Source organism: Notolepis coatsorum (genome assembly GCF_963971535.1).
Source record: "Notolepis coatsorum genome assembly, chromosome: 10".
Classification (NCBI taxonomy): Eukaryota; Metazoa; Chordata; class Actinopteri; order Aulopiformes; family Paralepididae; genus Notolepis; species Notolepis coatsorum.
The window spans coordinates 44,531,219-44,548,766 of record NC_140174.1 but is presented as its reverse complement, the minus strand read 5'-3'; the positions used below and the strand labels follow the sequence as shown (position 1 = coordinate 44,548,766).

At 44.6% G+C, this 17,548-nt stretch overlaps 1 protein-coding gene across 1 annotated transcript in view; it reads left to right on the top strand.

Annotated features, from left to right (window-relative positions):
- Positions 1-4,985, top strand: part of LOC311235818 (neurotrypsin) — a 66,374-nt gene extending 61,389 nt beyond the window's left edge. The window contains exon 14 of the mRNA XM_084323319.1: positions 2,089-4,985. Within this exon, the coding sequence (XP_084179445.1) occupies positions 2,089-3,140 (1,052 nt within the window). The 3' untranslated portion in view covers positions 3,141-4,985. The remainder of the gene's footprint in view (positions 1-2,088) is intronic.
- The last annotated feature ends 12,563 nt before the right edge of the window (positions 4,986-17,548 follow it).

Sequence of the window (17,548 nt, the reverse complement as noted above, 5' to 3'; positions counted from 1 at the left end):
ATGAAATGGGACAAACTATGCATCAAGTGTGCTGGACGCGTTCCAAGTGGCTCAAATGAAGCCTTTCACTTGTCCGGGTACCATTTCTCCGCCCGGACCATATAAAATGTAACACAGTGTGAAATAAGGTTTCAAAGGGTAGGCGATACTGCCACCTAGCAGGATTCGGCCGACATTGCAATCTCGGGGTCTCAGAATGAGTCCCAATGATACACCGAGGTCCGTGAGACTGTATAGAATAAAAAAATCGACTATACTCGGGTTTTGGCGCTCAACGCATGGCGAGATAACCCGACTATAGTCGCGATTGGCGCTGAAAGTGTTAAGGGATCCCTATTTTACCATTGTACTGTATACACTGACAACCCCCACCGATATACAATTATAAAAAATACAAATATTTGTTGATTGATTACATTTTTTATAACCGTAAAATAACACTAAAATAACCTAATGGGAGGTACCTGTAAAAGGTTGGTCTAAGACCATTCAGAATAAAACCATTTTGATTTGAGTGCTGATGGCAGGGCATTCCATTGAACTGCGGCAGACTATAAAAAGGAGTTTTTACCTATGTTGGTTCTGAAGTAGCCCAATAGGTAGTTTGGGACTGTCCTGTTCTTAATCTTGCACACCATGCACATTCTAATATGTTAAATTCAATCTTCTACCAGAGAAGTGCTCAGGGAGGAGATGAGACCTGGGGTGGAGATTTTAAGTGCTTTTGTGGTATTGGAGTACCAAGAGGTGCAGGCATAGTCAAAATGGCACCGCTAACAGTTTCATAGCATCACATTCTTTACTAGGAATTTAGTTTTTTGATTGACCTTTAGGGCCATTTTCTCACCAGAGTTTGTTGTCCAGGATGCACCCCAAGTATGTGACCTCATCTTTATTTTTTTTATTTAGTTTGCTCCTACACTAATTGAGAAACCAGGAGATGTATTAAGATTGGCTCTTGACCCAAACAGAATTGATTCTGTTTTGCCAAGATGTAAAGATTTAGTTTAATCAGATAGCCAGGTGCCAATTTTCTAGTACGGTACTAAGGACGTTTTCAACCAGCAATTTGTCCTTGTGTGAGAACAGGAGAGCAGAATCATCAGCAAACAAAAATAGATTACAGTTACATGCCGATTGCATGTCATTCATGTATACAAGAAAAAATAAAGGCCCTAAGATGCTTCCCTGAGGGACCCCACAGTTTACTGGTAGAGGGGGGAACAAGGTACCATTTACCTCTACCACCTGTTCCCTACCCTCCAGATAGGACCGAACCCATTTGCACGATGTGCTGTCAAAGCCCATGGCCCTCAACTTGCTCAGAAAGATGTTAAAATGAACGGTGTCAAATGCCTTTTGCAGGTCTAACATGACCATTCCACAGTAATTACCCCCAACAACCTCCTTTCTGATGTGGTCAGTGAGGAAAAGCAGACTGCTTTTGAAATATCTTTATGTATATTTCATTATATTCATTGCACTAAAAAACTATAACAACACAGAACAATTAACAGTACAATGAACCTAAATGGTGAACTTTATGCCTGCAGGAAGTGTAGACTAGCAATTTGTATACAATTCTGAACAGATTATTTCCTGTGGATATTGCAATGTATCATACGATTCTTCCATATATTTTGAGCTGCTAACATAGCTCTGTGAATACTGTTGTGTTCAGTACTATATGTGCCCAAATCTAAACGTTTATTTGTTTGTCTTCTTCACAGAAATGAAAAAAATGCAGAGACATGTATATTTTATATATACAGTATATATATAGGGGGTCTGGAACTACTCGTCTAATACACTGGAAACCTATGGAAGTGATAAATCTGCATAAAACGGTTACGTTTTACGTACATATGTCTACAATGGAAAAGCATATAGACTCAGAACAAAGATCTGATGTATAAACTCACATCAAGACAAGAATGAAATAGGACCTGCATATGGAAAACGGTGGAGTTATCCATCTTATACTATCCCTCTCTCTTTAACTCTGATTTCTAACCACACTGCTTGAACGTATCTGTGCTTTAGCTGATGTGTCAATCTCTCTGTTTACTTCTCCATCCCTCCTTCCAGATTCAGTGCTCGCATCCTGGGTCCCTCTGATGTCGTCATGGCAATGCAAGAAGCGCTATGGAGATAGCTACTCCAGCCACGGCACACTGTGCGCCGGCAGTCCCCCAGACACTAGCCGTATCCACGGTGATGGTTGTCAGGGTAACTCCGGAGGCGGGCTGGTGTGCCAGGGAGAGGGGGGCCGCTGGGTGCTCACTGGTGTTGTCGCCGGGGGTTACGGGTGCGGCAACCCTTCCTCCCCGGCGCTCTACACGCGAGTCGGCAGATTCAGGGGCTGGGTTGAAGAGGTCATCGATGCGCACGCTGAGGAGCAGAACAGACGCCCGCGTCTGGAACACACGCAGACGGACGCACCTCAAGAGGTTGATGTGAACACACAAGAGGTGTCGACACGCTCCGAAGAGGTTCGCGTGACCACGCAAGAGGTGTCAACACGCTCCGAAGAGGTTGACGTGACCACGCAAGAGGTGGCAACGCACTCCGAAGAGATTCGTGTGACCATGCAAGAGATGTCAACACGCTCCGAAGAGGTTCACGTGACCACGCAAGAGGTGTCGACACGCTCCGAAGAGGTTCACGTGACCACGCAAGAGGTGCCAATGCACTCCGAAGAGGTTGACGTGACCACGCAAGAGGTGGCAACGCACTCCGAAGAGGTTCACGTGAAGATGCAAGAGGTGTCGCAGATTCCAGAGGATCACGCGAAGATGCAAGACACCACGCACGTACGTCAGCCAGAGGAGCGCCCTCACGCACAACAGAAGCACACTCACTCCCATGACCTCACATACAGTAAGGATCCGACACATATTGACAATGACCTCACACACACCCACGAGGAGAGCGTGCACGCCGGGGGAACGGGTCAGCACCCTCACGTGCACAATGTGGTCAAACACGCGCATGGCCAACAACACGGCGACGTGGAGATGGATGATTTCAACGAGCTCGAGCAGCAACACGCGCACGCTCATAATCGGCACACACACATCCAACGCGCCAACACGCATGCAAGAGCCGCACGTCCCCACGACACCGAGACGCGCGCATAACGTCCCGGGTCTGATCAAGGGGGCGAAGCCATTGGCTTACCATCTTTGCCATGTGACTGAGGAGGAGGGATCGGAGGGAAGATTCTACAGAGGAGAGGAAGAAGGAAGCAGTTCATCCAGACCCAGTTCATCTCTTGATCATGTCTGTTCGCTCTCCATTCCCGCTTCAACTCTACTTAGTGAACTCTAGGCATCTGTGGTTGTTCGTCCTCTGATGACAATTGACCAATCTCAAGCCCCGTCCTCTTTCCCCTTGAGGGAAGCAACAGTAGTTATTGGAGGATCAAGGATAAGAGAGCGGGGCTTGAGATAGGTCAATCGTCAGTATAGCAGCATAGGGAAATGCTTAACGGCTAATGCTCATTGAACGTTTGCCCATATGAGAGAGCGTACGTATCTATAATGTGATTCTTAAACGGGAGGGAGGGGTTAGAAATAGTGAAGTAAAGCACCCTAGGAAGTCTAAATATGGATTGGTGGGACAAGGTCCTAAAGGGCCCTTAGAAGTGGGGCCTGAGAGATATATTGAAACACTGATATTGGCCACAGATATGACATGTTGGCATGGCTATTATTTCACCGTTGATGAAATGATGACATAAAATAATTATTTTGACATACGGTAATTCTATTCCATTAATAATTTCTTAGTGTTACATTAATACCAGAAGAAAACAACAATACTTTATATAAACGATATATATTAAAAAAAAAAGACAGACTCAACATGTGTCTTACAATTCTATTTGGGTCTAGAGAGGGTAAAGTAGCAGAAAACCTTTGAGGCTAAAGGGCCTTCAGTAGAGTTTGCCACAGGTACAATTTGAAATGCAAATTGCACCTGTGGCACCAAAGGAAATCTTAGATCAACAGATTATATCAAGTAGGATTGTTAACATCCCCCCTCAGATTATCGCCATCAGACCCCCAATATCGTGTATCCTCTGGCCCCTACTTAGAACTTGTTCTTTGATATTGAGACAGTAGAGGGTGACATTGCTTGCTTTATGAAATACTAGTTAAGATACAGATTATACAGTGGTTTGTCCTTCCAGACTGTTGTCCTACACCTTTACCAGTGACAATGCTGTTGTTAATTTAGACGTGCATATGACTGACTCTTCTCAGTGCTATTTAACATAGAACTGGACTGGGGTATTCTCTCCTTTCAAAGCCATTGGAAGCCTACTGTGGGGTCTTTTGTCTTTATTTAATTGGTTTTGTACTGATCCCATTGAATGGCTCTAGGTAGGTAGATACTAGCTTCTATTCTGGGTTGCTAGATTAGATTGTGTATTGCATTCATTCTCGACTGAGGTAGATAGTCAAACTGTTGAAGTTTAATGTCAGTTGAATGTCTGTTCCGTTGTGTTCTGTTCCCTGAATGGATGTGTGATCTAACCAGTAGATGGCGACATTGTTATATTTTCACAAAGCCATGCCGTGGATAATATGGCTTTGATTGTTCTTTTTTATACTGTGGCTAACTGAATGGACTTGTGCCCAATGTGCTGTGTATGCCATTGTATTGTGAAGCATCTTGTAACCTGCAACCAAGGTTTCTCTTAACAAGAAACCGCCCCTATGCCTGTTTTTATAATACTGTACATAAACCTGGCCTATTGCGATTCCTTCCCGAGACTTGGTGTTGTACAATTCAACTTGTAGGGTTCCTGTAAATAATGTCTATGGTTGGATAGTGAGCTAGCGTGTTGAGAATGTGTCTAAGGTTAAATGCTGTGACGTAGGCCTACATTACCTGTTATCTTCATCAATTGTACCTCATTGTAATGTGCTGAAACATGGTTGAGTATTAAAGCGTACGTATACTTGTTGAGAACATGACTATCTGTCTGTGTGCGATGGGTAATGTTTCTGCAGTAAATGTTTAGGACCTCAATGCAGATGCTGACGCCTCGTTCACATTAGACCTAACGACAGAAAATAATGTCAGAGCTTACTTTAGGATACATATAAAGACAGGAAGTGAAGCAGATCATCTAATAAGGCTGCAGAAGATTTGGGAGATCAGTAAAAAGGTTCCACAAGAAAAGGCGCCAAAAACTAGCCGGGAAACACTGCGCAGGTCCGTCCTCGTGGCCTCCGTAGAAAGAATCTAGGCCGAGGTTTTTAGAGTGATCGGGAAGACAACGTGCAGAGGAGTGATGCTCAGCCGAGCGGCTCTCCTCCGCCTCCCCAGAGCTCTCCATCTCTCTCTCCAGCCTCCTACACACACCAATCTCCTATGCGAGTGGATTCTGATGAAAATAACTTTCTGATGTTCCATTGATCATCGTCATCATACCCCTCCCTTGTGAAGGAGTAGCTTAGCTTTCATCACCAGGGAACAACATTTTTTATGTTTATACAGTTAAGAATTGGTTCTGATCAAGCATATAAGGGATTCCATAGGTGCTGATATACAGTAGGCTGCTATAACAGCAGGAATGTTCAGCTGTCATTCTGCAGGGAGAGTGCAAGAGATCATCACATACAGTATAACATACCCCCCCTTGTGTATTATATATAATATTGCTTAAAGGAGCGGGTAACCCATTATCCATTCAGATCGTTCCGGTGTGATTCACCTAGTTTTAGAGATATCTGCCCCTATTCATTATTACGGGGGTGTAGTTCGGTAAAAGTAATAGTACTACTGTCCATGAAACTGCTCACAGCAAGGTCTGTGGATCATCTTAAGTAACCAGGTCCTGATTTCTAGAAAGACTTTACTTTTGAGTTTTTCAAATGTATTTTTTTTTGGTGGTTTGAGCGCCAGCCATCTCCAAAACCAGGCAAATCACACCAGAACGATCTGGATGGATAGATAGCACTCCCCCCTATCAGATAAAACTATAAGGGGGAAAACATCTATTTCTTTAAACAGTTTGGGTGAACTGACCCTTTAAGTATAATCTCAGAGGGCTTTCTTAGTAAAGGCAAAGTGCCTGTAGCACAGCAACAGCAGATTTAGTAGTGGTTTACATTGATGGTAAATAATGTTAAAGACATAACCTTGGGTAAATTACATGATCACATATGAGAAATGAATACTTTAATAAACTGAAATTATTTGAGTAACTGAGGTGTAGGCTCATCTCCAGTATGTAACTTTCACGTCATCTTGTCCCCTTGATAAGAACTCCTCTTCTGGGTCCCTATGCTGCAGGTCACTATAAATATATATGTTGCTGGAGAGGTAGTTGACTTGGTGGTGGTGGGTGGACACTTGTGTTTCTCAGAAAGATCTATCGTTATTTTGCACAAATGAACAGATTAACATAGAATCGGACTAACGACATGAACATTTGATTGCACCAAAGAGAGTGAAAAGTACTAAGAAGTCCAACTTTTATGATTTGATTTATGCAACTTCCTCTCCTTGCATTCTCTGTCGAGTGGTACTGCGTTATGAGGGTCGTGGTCCTCCTTGACGCAGAAGTGACACATGCGCTTGTCGTCGGTCCTACAGAACCAGTCCAGTCTTCCAGCTTCTCCAGGAAGTCCGTCAGCATGTGAGTCCTGAGGCCCTGGACTCTGGTGAGGCTCCAGGTGGATCACGCAGAAGGAGGATTTGCCATGAACAAATGTCACAGGCCACCTTTCCAGGTTTGATGGGGGAAGACTCGTCTTGGCTCGTTTCTATGCCTCTTTCATAGAGGGTTACTATACCTTTTGTTTATCTTTTTAACACTTGCTGATTTAAGACAGAATACCTGGATACTCCAGCCACTGTATGCTGTTAGTTCCCCCAGGCTACTGTGGCTATAATACATCTGCCAGCTTCTGCTCAGATTCATTCATTAGACATGGTTGATACATTATACATCTGCTTGATGTGAACAGTCAGCGGCCCTTAATGCGATGGTCTGGTCTGAGAGGTTTTAGATTTAAGAATTATAAAACACTTTTGTGGGTATTAGTGGGTGCGGCATAGCTAACCTATCGTTCAATTTGTGATAAAAGCACCAAATTTGGTACACATTTAGCTTAATATATTTACAAAAGATATGGATATTGGGGCATTGCAGATTGGCATTCTGGTGACCATGGTAACCATTTCCAAAATGGCTGCCAGAGATTACTGGCATAGAACACTTTGGTCACCAAAGCTATTGTTTCCACATTTTTAACACCACAAATAGTATTTACATACAACTTAAAGTGAAGAACATGTTTTATTAATTTTGTTTTTATAACCGTTATATATATATATATATATATATATATATATATATATTAAAAAAAAATCCAACAAATATACAACTATTTACAAAAAAAATTACAAAAACAGTATCAAACATTTTCCTCTTTAACCCCCCCCCCCCCACAAATATATATATATATATTAAAAAAATATTTCCAACAAATATACAACTATTTACAAAACAGTATCAAACATTTTCCTTTTTAACCCCCCCCCCCCACAAAATGGTGATGGGCCTATTGCCTGATTAAACTGTAGCGAAGAATGGTTCCACAGGGTTCAACTGGCACATTCTCCATCACAGAAGCAGAGGCCTGTGCACTGAAGTGCAGCCTTCTTGCACCTATAGAATAGAATAGAAATACTTTTATTATCCTGAGGGAAATTTGACACTGCAAATCGCTCAACATTAAACATTTAGACAGAACATGTCACGAATAAGAATAACAAAACAAATTAAATTGCCTAAGATAAGAGTAGAATAAAATAGAATAAAAAATGGAATAAAATATACAGTAAATAAATACAGTAAAAATATACTGAGGTCTACAGTAGGTGTAGTATTGCACAGTGCTGTTTCAAAAGTACCTGCAGCGCTTTTTGCAACCACTCTTGCAGCCACAAGAGATCAGCTCATGGCAGGATTGTGATGCTTGTGGCAATGTCGTCCAGTGGGGCTCATACATTCCTTCTGTCTTCACCCACCCGCAGTCAATTGGTGATGGCAGCACAGGGTCTGGAAGCAGTGTCTTCCCCCAGATGTAACCACCCTGGTAGACTGCTCTCTTGACGTGCTCCACCAGAGCAGCTCGGGTAGGCGGGATTTTCTGTGCCAAGCTTTTATGTGGAAAGAGTTTCCTTCTTGCCTGGTCCACCTTGGTGCAGGTTCTGTCAAATAGAAGTATGACAAACCTCTCAATAATGTTCATTGCATAATCTGGGATCTCCTTTGGTCCATTTGCCAGCATCAGTAGTGCATCGGTCAGGTCCGGCAGTGACTTCCATGTTGACCATGCTGCCTTCTTTCCGTGTCCAGCAAAACTGGATACAGTGTCACAGCCTGTCAAAGCATGGAACATTGGAAGGGCACATGACATCTCTGGTCCGAGGCACGCAGCTATTTGGTGGGCTGCCAAGTAGCGAAAGCTCTTGCCAGTTCCGAATGCTAGCCACAGTTCACATCCAGCTGGTAGTTGTGTTATGGCAAACACAGCCAAGACCACAACATCAGTGTCAACAGTGCGAATAAGCAATTGGTGGTGGCCATGCAGTGCAGCGTGTGATACATGCAGTAGCATTCGACTATCTGCTTCTTCATGGCTGCATGGGGCCAGGGTGTGGAGATCCTGCAGTGGCTGTGTGCTGAGCACCCCCACCCCATCAGTGAGGACAACCTCCTTGTCTTCCTCACTGAATACCTGAAGGAGGACCTTGGATAGGAAGCTGAATAGTTCTGTCTTGTTACTGTCAACCCGCAGAAAGTTCTGCCAGTTTCCTGGTATGGCAGCCTTCCCAACCACACGTCTCCTTACACCCTTTCCACGCTTGGCTCTTGCTGTGCCTTTCAGGGAGTCATCCTTGTAAGTATCCCAGACAAGGTCCACACGTGACATACTGCGCAGCTGAGAATAGATATATGGAATGAAAACCTGCTGGGCATATTCATCAAATGTCTTGGCACCTGCTGGCTTCATCATCTGAATGATGGCAGCTCCATCAAGAACTACACAGGTAGCATCAGGGGCTTTAGTCTGAGCTGGAGATAGGTCCTCCAGGCATTTCAGAAGGTCACTCTTGGTCCCAAGTCCTAATCTTCCTCCATCAGAGAGTGCTGGTGGCCATGCTTGGTTCTCATGCTGGAAGAAGTCTTCCAGGTTTCCATCTCTTGTTTGACAGCTAATGTAGAGTCGTGAAAACAACTCAACATCACTTTTCATTGATGTCAGCTGCTGCTTCTCCTTACTTGTTGTCTTTGGCGTTGAGCCAACAAATAGTTTCAAGCGGTTGCGGTGGATTGTGTCATCAATGGCTTTTGTTCTCTCCACAAGACATTCCTTTGTGAATGCTTGGAACTGGTGTTGGCCAATCTTCTGTGCGTTCTTAACAGTCTCCACTGCAGATGGATCTGCAATCTCTTTGCTGTAAAGGACAAGCAGGTCTTCACTCTCCTCTTCGAATGGGTTGCCCAGTTCTTCCATTACATTGACGAGTGAGCAGACATCTTTTCGAAATGCTTTCTGCACACTTGCTGTCTGATCATGGTGGAGCACCCCATCTTGTCTTCCCATGATCTGGTGAGCATCTTCAAAGTCCTCAATCAGCGCTGCAACCTCAGGGCCAGCTACCATCCACCGTCGGAGGGCACTAGGGTTGTCTGTAAGACCTACCGCCCCTCCATCACTCTTGATGCAAGCATTATTTTGCTCATGTGCTTGATCAATGGGGATTGCCGAGAAGACCCGATTGGTCTTCTGAATGGTGAAATTGCCAACATTAAATTCTCTGGCAACATCTGGATGTCTTATTGGTAGTTCAGTCATGTCACGAAGATGAACTGGGATCCAGCGGGCATAGTTTGTATGGTCCAGAGCGAAGAACCAGGGGACGAGTTCTGTCAGAGTATCGAGGTACATGCTGAAGGAGGACTGCCGCAGGGATCTCACATAGACCAATACACACAGCTCCAATGCCATGACTGTTGCCCAGTACTGGAATTGAGGGCAGCTCTCCTCCCTCCTTGAGCACCATTCATCAAACCCCAAAGGTACATCTTCTGTATCTGTATTACGGTTATTGTAGGCCCGATACTGCAGGACATATAGTGCAGCCACTGTGACTTGGTGGGCACGTCTGGTGCGAGCAACATGTGCTGCACGCAAGAAGGAGTCAGCAGTGCCTGCTGTTGTGATCTCTGCATTCTAACGGTTCATTCATATCTGACCAAATCTTAATCTACAGCCATTGTTCTCAAACTACGGGTCGCAAGCCAAATTGGGGTTGGGGGTAGGTGACAGTGCATTGGAAAGTAAATTTTTTTTTTTAATGTTCTGGCGACATATTTAGGCTAAATATGCCTCGTTTTATAAATGTGTATTGATAACAGTGCTGTAATTACATTGTCTAATATATGCATGATCAAGTTCAACGTGTGCTTTTATTTTGATATTCCTTAATTCGACGTTGAAATTACACAATACATTAACACTTTGATTGCCAGCGTGGCGTGCACTATTTATCGTTGAATGCCACCACCCACTTCAATGATAGTGCTCTAAACGCATAATCTCTGTCTTAAATTAAATGATGGCTAAGTGTCTAATCTGCCCGTCGTTTATCAATGACTTGTTTGCAGTCAACATTGTCAAGACGGATTGTTTTTTAATCAGTTCATTTCCGTTTTATAGCATTTTGAAAAGCCCTCGTTTTTCAGAAAAATATATAGATTCCGTGATAATCGCCCTTTACTGGAATATTCTGGCATACACAAAAAACGTTGTAATCTTTCGGCCGATTTATGAATCGTTTTCAAATAAACGCTAGATTATCGATAGTATATATGTACTTATGCACGCTATAGAAGCGATCTGAAAAATATGCTGATATATAGGTCAAAACAGATACGATTACCCCAAGACTGGTAAAATAAATTGCTTACCTCAGATCAGATGTTATCCAAAAAGATTATTCCAATTCCTGATCGCCATTCCAAATATCGATCGCGTTTATTGATTCAGCGTTTTCCGGCTCGGCGATCAACTTGGGTCTCTTCAGATGCCTCGCCGGAGAAGTAACATGAGGAGGCTGGACCCCCCCCCCCCCCCCCATCAGTCTAAACCAATGGGGTGCAGTTACACAGGGAGAGATGATAGGGGGCGGTAATTTCCCAATTGAGCTCAGAGAGTCTGCAACACTAGCGTGAGGCTCGATTGATGAAATATGAATTCAAATCACTAATAAAAAAAAATACGACAAACAAACACTATATGTCGTTGGTGGCACTCAACTGGCGGCATTGAACTAACGACAAATCGCGTCCGTGGCACTCAAAGTGTTAAGTGTGGGGTCCCCCAAAAAAAATCCTAAATAAAATGGGGTCACGATATGAAAAGGTTTGAGAACCCCTGATCTACGGCATTGCAGCCTAAAGCATGGCAAGATTGTAGCATTCTTGCAGCAAAGGTGTGAGGACTGCAGAGAGTCAGATTGCTCAGGAGATTTGAGTGCTGTTGGGCATTCCTCAATCCAAGGTTGCAGAGATTGAAGAGTATAGGGTGTGTTGATACAATACAGGTGAGTACACTTAAGAGAGACATGTGAACAGGTGTGTCTTCAGCATAAAACTGGTCGAGTGTGATCATTTATTCATCCTCACACCAGAGACTGGGCTCAGTGCCAAATTATTGTTATTATTTTAATAGTTTTCCTACAGGTACCATCAACTGTAAACTCTGACCTCTGACCGTTATTCAGAGTATTAGTTATATTTTTCAAACTTACAAGGGAAAGAGAAAATCGGAGCTCCCGTTTCTGTCTCGGTAATGGAAAAGGAATATCAGAATCTTGTGTAATTTGTTTCGTGTTCTAGAAATTCCTGCAGCAGCGTCCCGTCTGTAGAGCAGTTCCAGTGATCCATCTGCCTGGACGTCTTCACCGAGCCTGTGTCTGCCAGGGCCCACTGTGTGAGCAGGTATTCCACAAAACACCAGTATGAGTTAAAGACCAACATGACCATCAGAGAAGTCTTTGATTTCAAGGGGATGAGATGAGCCTAGAAGAGTCTTCCCCTGTCAAACCTGGAAAGGTGGCCTGTGACATTTGCTGTCGGCGGAAGTTGGAGGCCACAAAGTTCTGTCGGGAGTGTTTGACCGAGTTTGGACCTGTGTGATCCACCTGGAACCTCACCACAGAGGTCGACTCTCTGGAGAAGCTGGAAGACAGGAACGTTCTCCTGGAGTGGTTCTGTAGGACCGACGACAAGCGCATGTGTCACTTCTGCGTCAAGGAGGACCACGACCCTCATAACGTAGTGCCGCTCGACAGAGAATGCAAGGAGAGGAAGTCGCAACTTGGAGTGACAGAATTAAAAGTACAGAACATGATCCAGGAGAGGCGACGGAAGGTTCAGGAGAAACACAGAGAAAGATATAGCAGACACCATGCAGGTATTGAGTGCTCTTGTGGCCTCCATTCAGAGAAGCCAATCTGAGCTCATTAGGGTGATTAAGAAGAAGAGAGCAATAGAAAGGAGGGCTTTATTAAAGAGATGGAGCAGGAGAGTATTGCACTGCAGAGCTGGAGCAGCTCTCACACACAAGATGACCACTTCCACCTTCTCCAGAGCTACGTCTCTCTCCATACTTAACTGAATTCGGTGTTCACAGTGACCTGTACGAGGAGAACGCAAGGACGTCTCTAAACTTGAGGAGACGGCGAGGAGAGAACTCTCCGACTTGAGGATAAGAACTGAAGAAGCTCCCCGATTAGAGGCCTGACACAGCGGTACATGGTGGATGTGATTCTGGACCACGACACAGTGCATCGGCTTCTCACACTGTCTGATGATGGGATAGAGGTGAGAGAAGGAAAATGGGGGGAAAAGGCCTTTCAATCTAAAACGATTGTTGCGTGTCCATCATTGGAAAGGAGGGATTCTCCTCAGGTAGATTTCACTACGAGGTACAGGTGGAGGCTGGAGGGGGAAAGCAAATGGGGGTTAGGAGTGGTCAGAGTCTATAGAAAGAGATGGTATCACATATCTGAACATGGCCATTGGACAATGGAGCTGGGAGATGGCTACATTGTCCCACCCATTTATCTGGGAAGGTGGGGAAGCTGAGGAAGGTGGGGAAGCTGAGGAAGGTGAGGAAGGTGGGGAAGCTGAGGAAGGTGAGGAAGGTTGGGAAGCTGAGGAAGGTGGGGAAGGTGAGGAAGCTGAGGAAGGTTGGGAAGCTGAGGAAGGTGGGGAAGCTGAGGAAGGTGGGGAAGGTGAGGAAGGTGGGGAAGCTGAGGAAGGTGAGGAAGGTGAGGAAGCTGAGGAAGGTGGGGAAGCTGAGGAAGGTGGGGAAGCTGAGGAAGGTGAGGAAGCTGAGGAAGGTGGGGAAGGTGAGGAAGGTTGGGAAGCTGAGGAAGGTGAGGAAGGTGAGGAAGGTGGGGAAGCTGAGGAAGCTGAGGAAGGTGGGGAAGCTGAGGAAGGTGGGGAAGCTGAGGAAGGTGAGGAAGCTGAGGAAGGTGAGGAAGGTTGGGAAGCTGAGGAAGGTGGGGAAGCTGAGGAAGCTGGGGAAGGTGGGGAAGGTGAGGAAGGTGGGGAAGCTGAGGAAGGTGAGGAAGGTGAGGAAGGTGGGGAAGCTGAGGAAGGTGGGGAAGGTGGGGAAGCTGAGGAAGGTGGGGAAGGTGAGGAAGGTGAGGAAGCTGAGGAAGGTGAGGAAGCTGAGGAAGGTGAGGAAGGTGGGGAAGCTGAGGAAGGTGAGGAAGCTGAGGAAGCTGAGGAAGGTGAGGAAGCTGAGGAAGGTGAGGAAGGTGGGGAAGCTGAGGAAGGTGAGGAAGATGAGGAAGGTGGGGAAGCTGAGGAAGGTGAGGAAGGTGGGGAAGGTGAGGAAGCTGAGGAAGGTGGGGAAGCTGAGGAAGGTGAGGAAGATGAGGAAGGTGGGGAAGGTGAGGAAGGTGAGGAAGGTGGGGAAGGTGAGGAAGCTGAGGAAAGTGGGGAAGGTGAGGAAGGTGGGGAAGCTGAGGAAGGTGAGGAAGATGAGGAAGCTGAGGAAGGTGGGGAAGCTGAGGAAGGTGGGGAAGCTGAGGAAGGTGGGGAAGCTGAGGAAGGTGAGGAAGCTGAGGAAGGTGGGGAAGGTTGGGAAGCTGAGGAAGGTGGGGAAGCTGAGGAAGCTGGGGAAGGTGGGGAAGGTGAGGAAGGTTGGGAAGCTGAGGAAGGTGGGGAAGCTGAGGAAGGTAAGGAAGGTGGGGAAGGTGAGGAAGCTGAGGAAGGTGGGGAAGGTGAGGAAGGTGGGGAAGGTGAGGAAGGTGGGGAAGCTGAGGAAGGTGAGGAAGCTGAGGAAGGTGGGGAAGGTGAGTAATGTGGGATTGATGACAGTGCTGCTCCATTGGTCATTACCCCCGTCAGTAATGAGGATGAGAAACCATGGCCGTCTCACAAGTTTTGATAAAAAAAAGAAGAATGCATAAATGAAAGCTAAGAATGCAGGAATGAAAGGCTAGGACTTTTAAAAGGGAAACCATACATCGATGGGAGTAATTTGATTTTTAAGCTTGCTGCTCCCTTGAAAATGTCAGTCTAAGTGGAAGATAACACCATCCACTCTGACAGACCACATGCTAAACCGGGAAATATGGACTAGGACTGCTCTCAGCCTATTCACAGGGACAGAGGTTTCAATCAACTGAACATTGGACTGAGCTGAACAACACTGCACATGAAAAGCACATCTTCCAAATGTAGTTAGTGAATATAGCCAACAGCTTGACATACTTTAATCAAATGTGCAAAAAGGTTGTCCATCTTTTTTCCCTTCATATTTCTCAAGGACACCAACACCACCCAGTGGGGACAAGCAGAAGTCCTTCAGAGGTAGTGATGCTACTTCCTCCCCAGAATTGTGATGCTACTTCCTCCCCTAATTGAAACCAAGTGTGTGCAGTACTCTTCACAATGCATAGACTATATTTAAAGACAGCAAGATAGCATCTTTCAAGATAGTATTTTACACAAAGTATTTTTTGTGTCCTTGCTTTTTTTTTTGGCTCTGTGCAGGGAGGCTTCGGGTCATTGCTTCTGCTAATATTTAGTGACATGGAAAGACAGGGATAAGGAGAAAGACATGACCGCAGAAGAGCTTCTCTACCTCCTCCTCGTGTCTTTGAGAAAAGTGCGGGCGTGCGTAGAGGTTGACCTGCTGTCGAGTCCTTCTCATTAATCACTCAGAATAGAGGCATCGGGGGAGCTGTCCTAGATCTCAGGGACACACACACAGACAGACGCACTTCTTAAAATAACTGGGTCTGTCATAAATAAGTCCACAATACCTCTTTAACTAAAGGCTTGAGCCATTATTCAATATTCCACTCTACTTAAGACAACTAAAATGAGGCTGTGAGCAGACTGGCCCAGGAGCCGCTGACTGGACAGCAGCAGATGTCAGTCTAATGTTGCTCCGCACCACCAGGCATTTTGTTAACGTTTTAGAAAAGAGAATAGTAGGCAAATTATTGTCTTTCCTTACATTTTCCCTAAAATCTATCATCAATAAGGGTAGTAATGTCTTCTAGCAAGGATGAAGCGCTCCTCCCCGTCGTCCAGTTCCCTGTGGTGTTTCCCCCATAGGTGTAGTTGTGGCGCCCCACAACACAATATCAAAACAGGCCCACCGCAAATAGGTTTCCCAAACTGATACATTAATAATGCATGTCCTTGGCACAGGTCCACTGTGTATACTGCCCTTTCCAGCTACCCACCACAAATAACCTGTATATTGCCCGTTCTCCCAGCAGCTACCCATCACCACAAATAACCTGTATATTGCCCGTTCTCCCATCACCACAAATAACCTGTATATTGCCCGTTCTCCCATCACCACAAATAACCTGTATATTGCCCGTTCTCCCAGCTACAAACCACAAATAACCTGTATTGCCCGTACCAGCTACAAACCACAAATAACCTGTATATTGCCTGTACCAGCTACAAACCAAATAACCTGCATTGCCTGTACCAGCTACAAACCACAAATAACCTGTATATTGCCTGTACCAGCTACAAACCACAAATAACCTGTATATTGCCTATTCTCCCCGCTATACCCACCACAAATAACCTGTATATTGCCCATTCTCCCAGCTACCCACCACAAATAACCTGTGTATTGCCTGTGGCTACGTCTTGGGTGTTTTGGCAACCACATAGGCTGTATACAACCAGACAGAGAGTTCATATTCAAAACATTGTAATAACAAAACAAAGAAGCAGTGAAGACAAAAGCGGTGCTGAAATAGTATTTTTATTAAATACTTTCAAGATCAAATTTTTGAAGAATAACAAAGCTATGATGAAGACCAACTAACATTCAGACAAACACTTGATAGTCGTCAATTCATGGTTGTATTTCATTGTACATCATGATCATGCAAAAAACTCCAGCATCCAAGTGAAGGCTGGGGGAGTAAGCGCAGCCCAATAAGTATATCATTACAACGCAGGGAAAATACTAACATCGAGGGCCTCATACCAAGCTACGGCTCCTTAATCCTTTTTTTTGTCTTTTCTCAAAAATTAATTTTTTGTCGTTTTTATTTTTCATGTCACCTATTCAACATTCTGGATGGAGGAGGTTTTCATTTCAAAGATGCAAATATCATATATTATAAACACTATCTCCATCCTTATTCAGGTAGGTACATGGTAGAAATGCTTAACTGAAACATGCATATAACTAAGTCCCCCCCCCCTCTCTGGTTAAACGGCATAGCTCACAAAACTCGCTGACCGACGCCGTCTCTCGCTCCCTCTCTCTGAAAGTCTTCTCTCATCTGAGCAGGCAGAGTTTAAAAACCACTGAGGGTAGCTTACATTAACAAATAATTTTGTCGTAATCAATCGATCATTTAATTATAATCCTGTTTTTCTTCATTATTCTCCGTCTTTTTAAATTTCTTTCCCTTTTGAGTGTGTGCGTGTGTGCGTGCGTGTGCTCGAGGGAGAGTGCAGAACTCTTAGCTTGGCTGAGCGGTAAATTACCAAACAGCAAACAACAGTTAACAGCGACAGCGACAACAAAAACTCAAACCATTAACACGGGAGCAGGAGAAAAATACAAACAAACAAGTTCTCATAATGGAAGGAGTTATCAGACGCGGGGGTGGGGTTGGGGGGCGATACGGCTGTATACGGACGGATGGAGACGTTTAAAGTAGCACTGCAAAGGGTTTACACCATGGTTCACACAGGGCAGATATGTTACAAAGCCTAACACACCACCAGGCGTGCACGTGTGTGAGTATATATATATGTGTTTGTGTATGTGCGAGTATATATATATATATATATATATATATATATATATATATATATATATATATATGCGTTTGTGTGTGTGAATATGTGTGTGTGTGTGTGTGAGTATATATATATATATATATATATATATATATATATATATATATATATATATATATATATATATATATATATATATATATA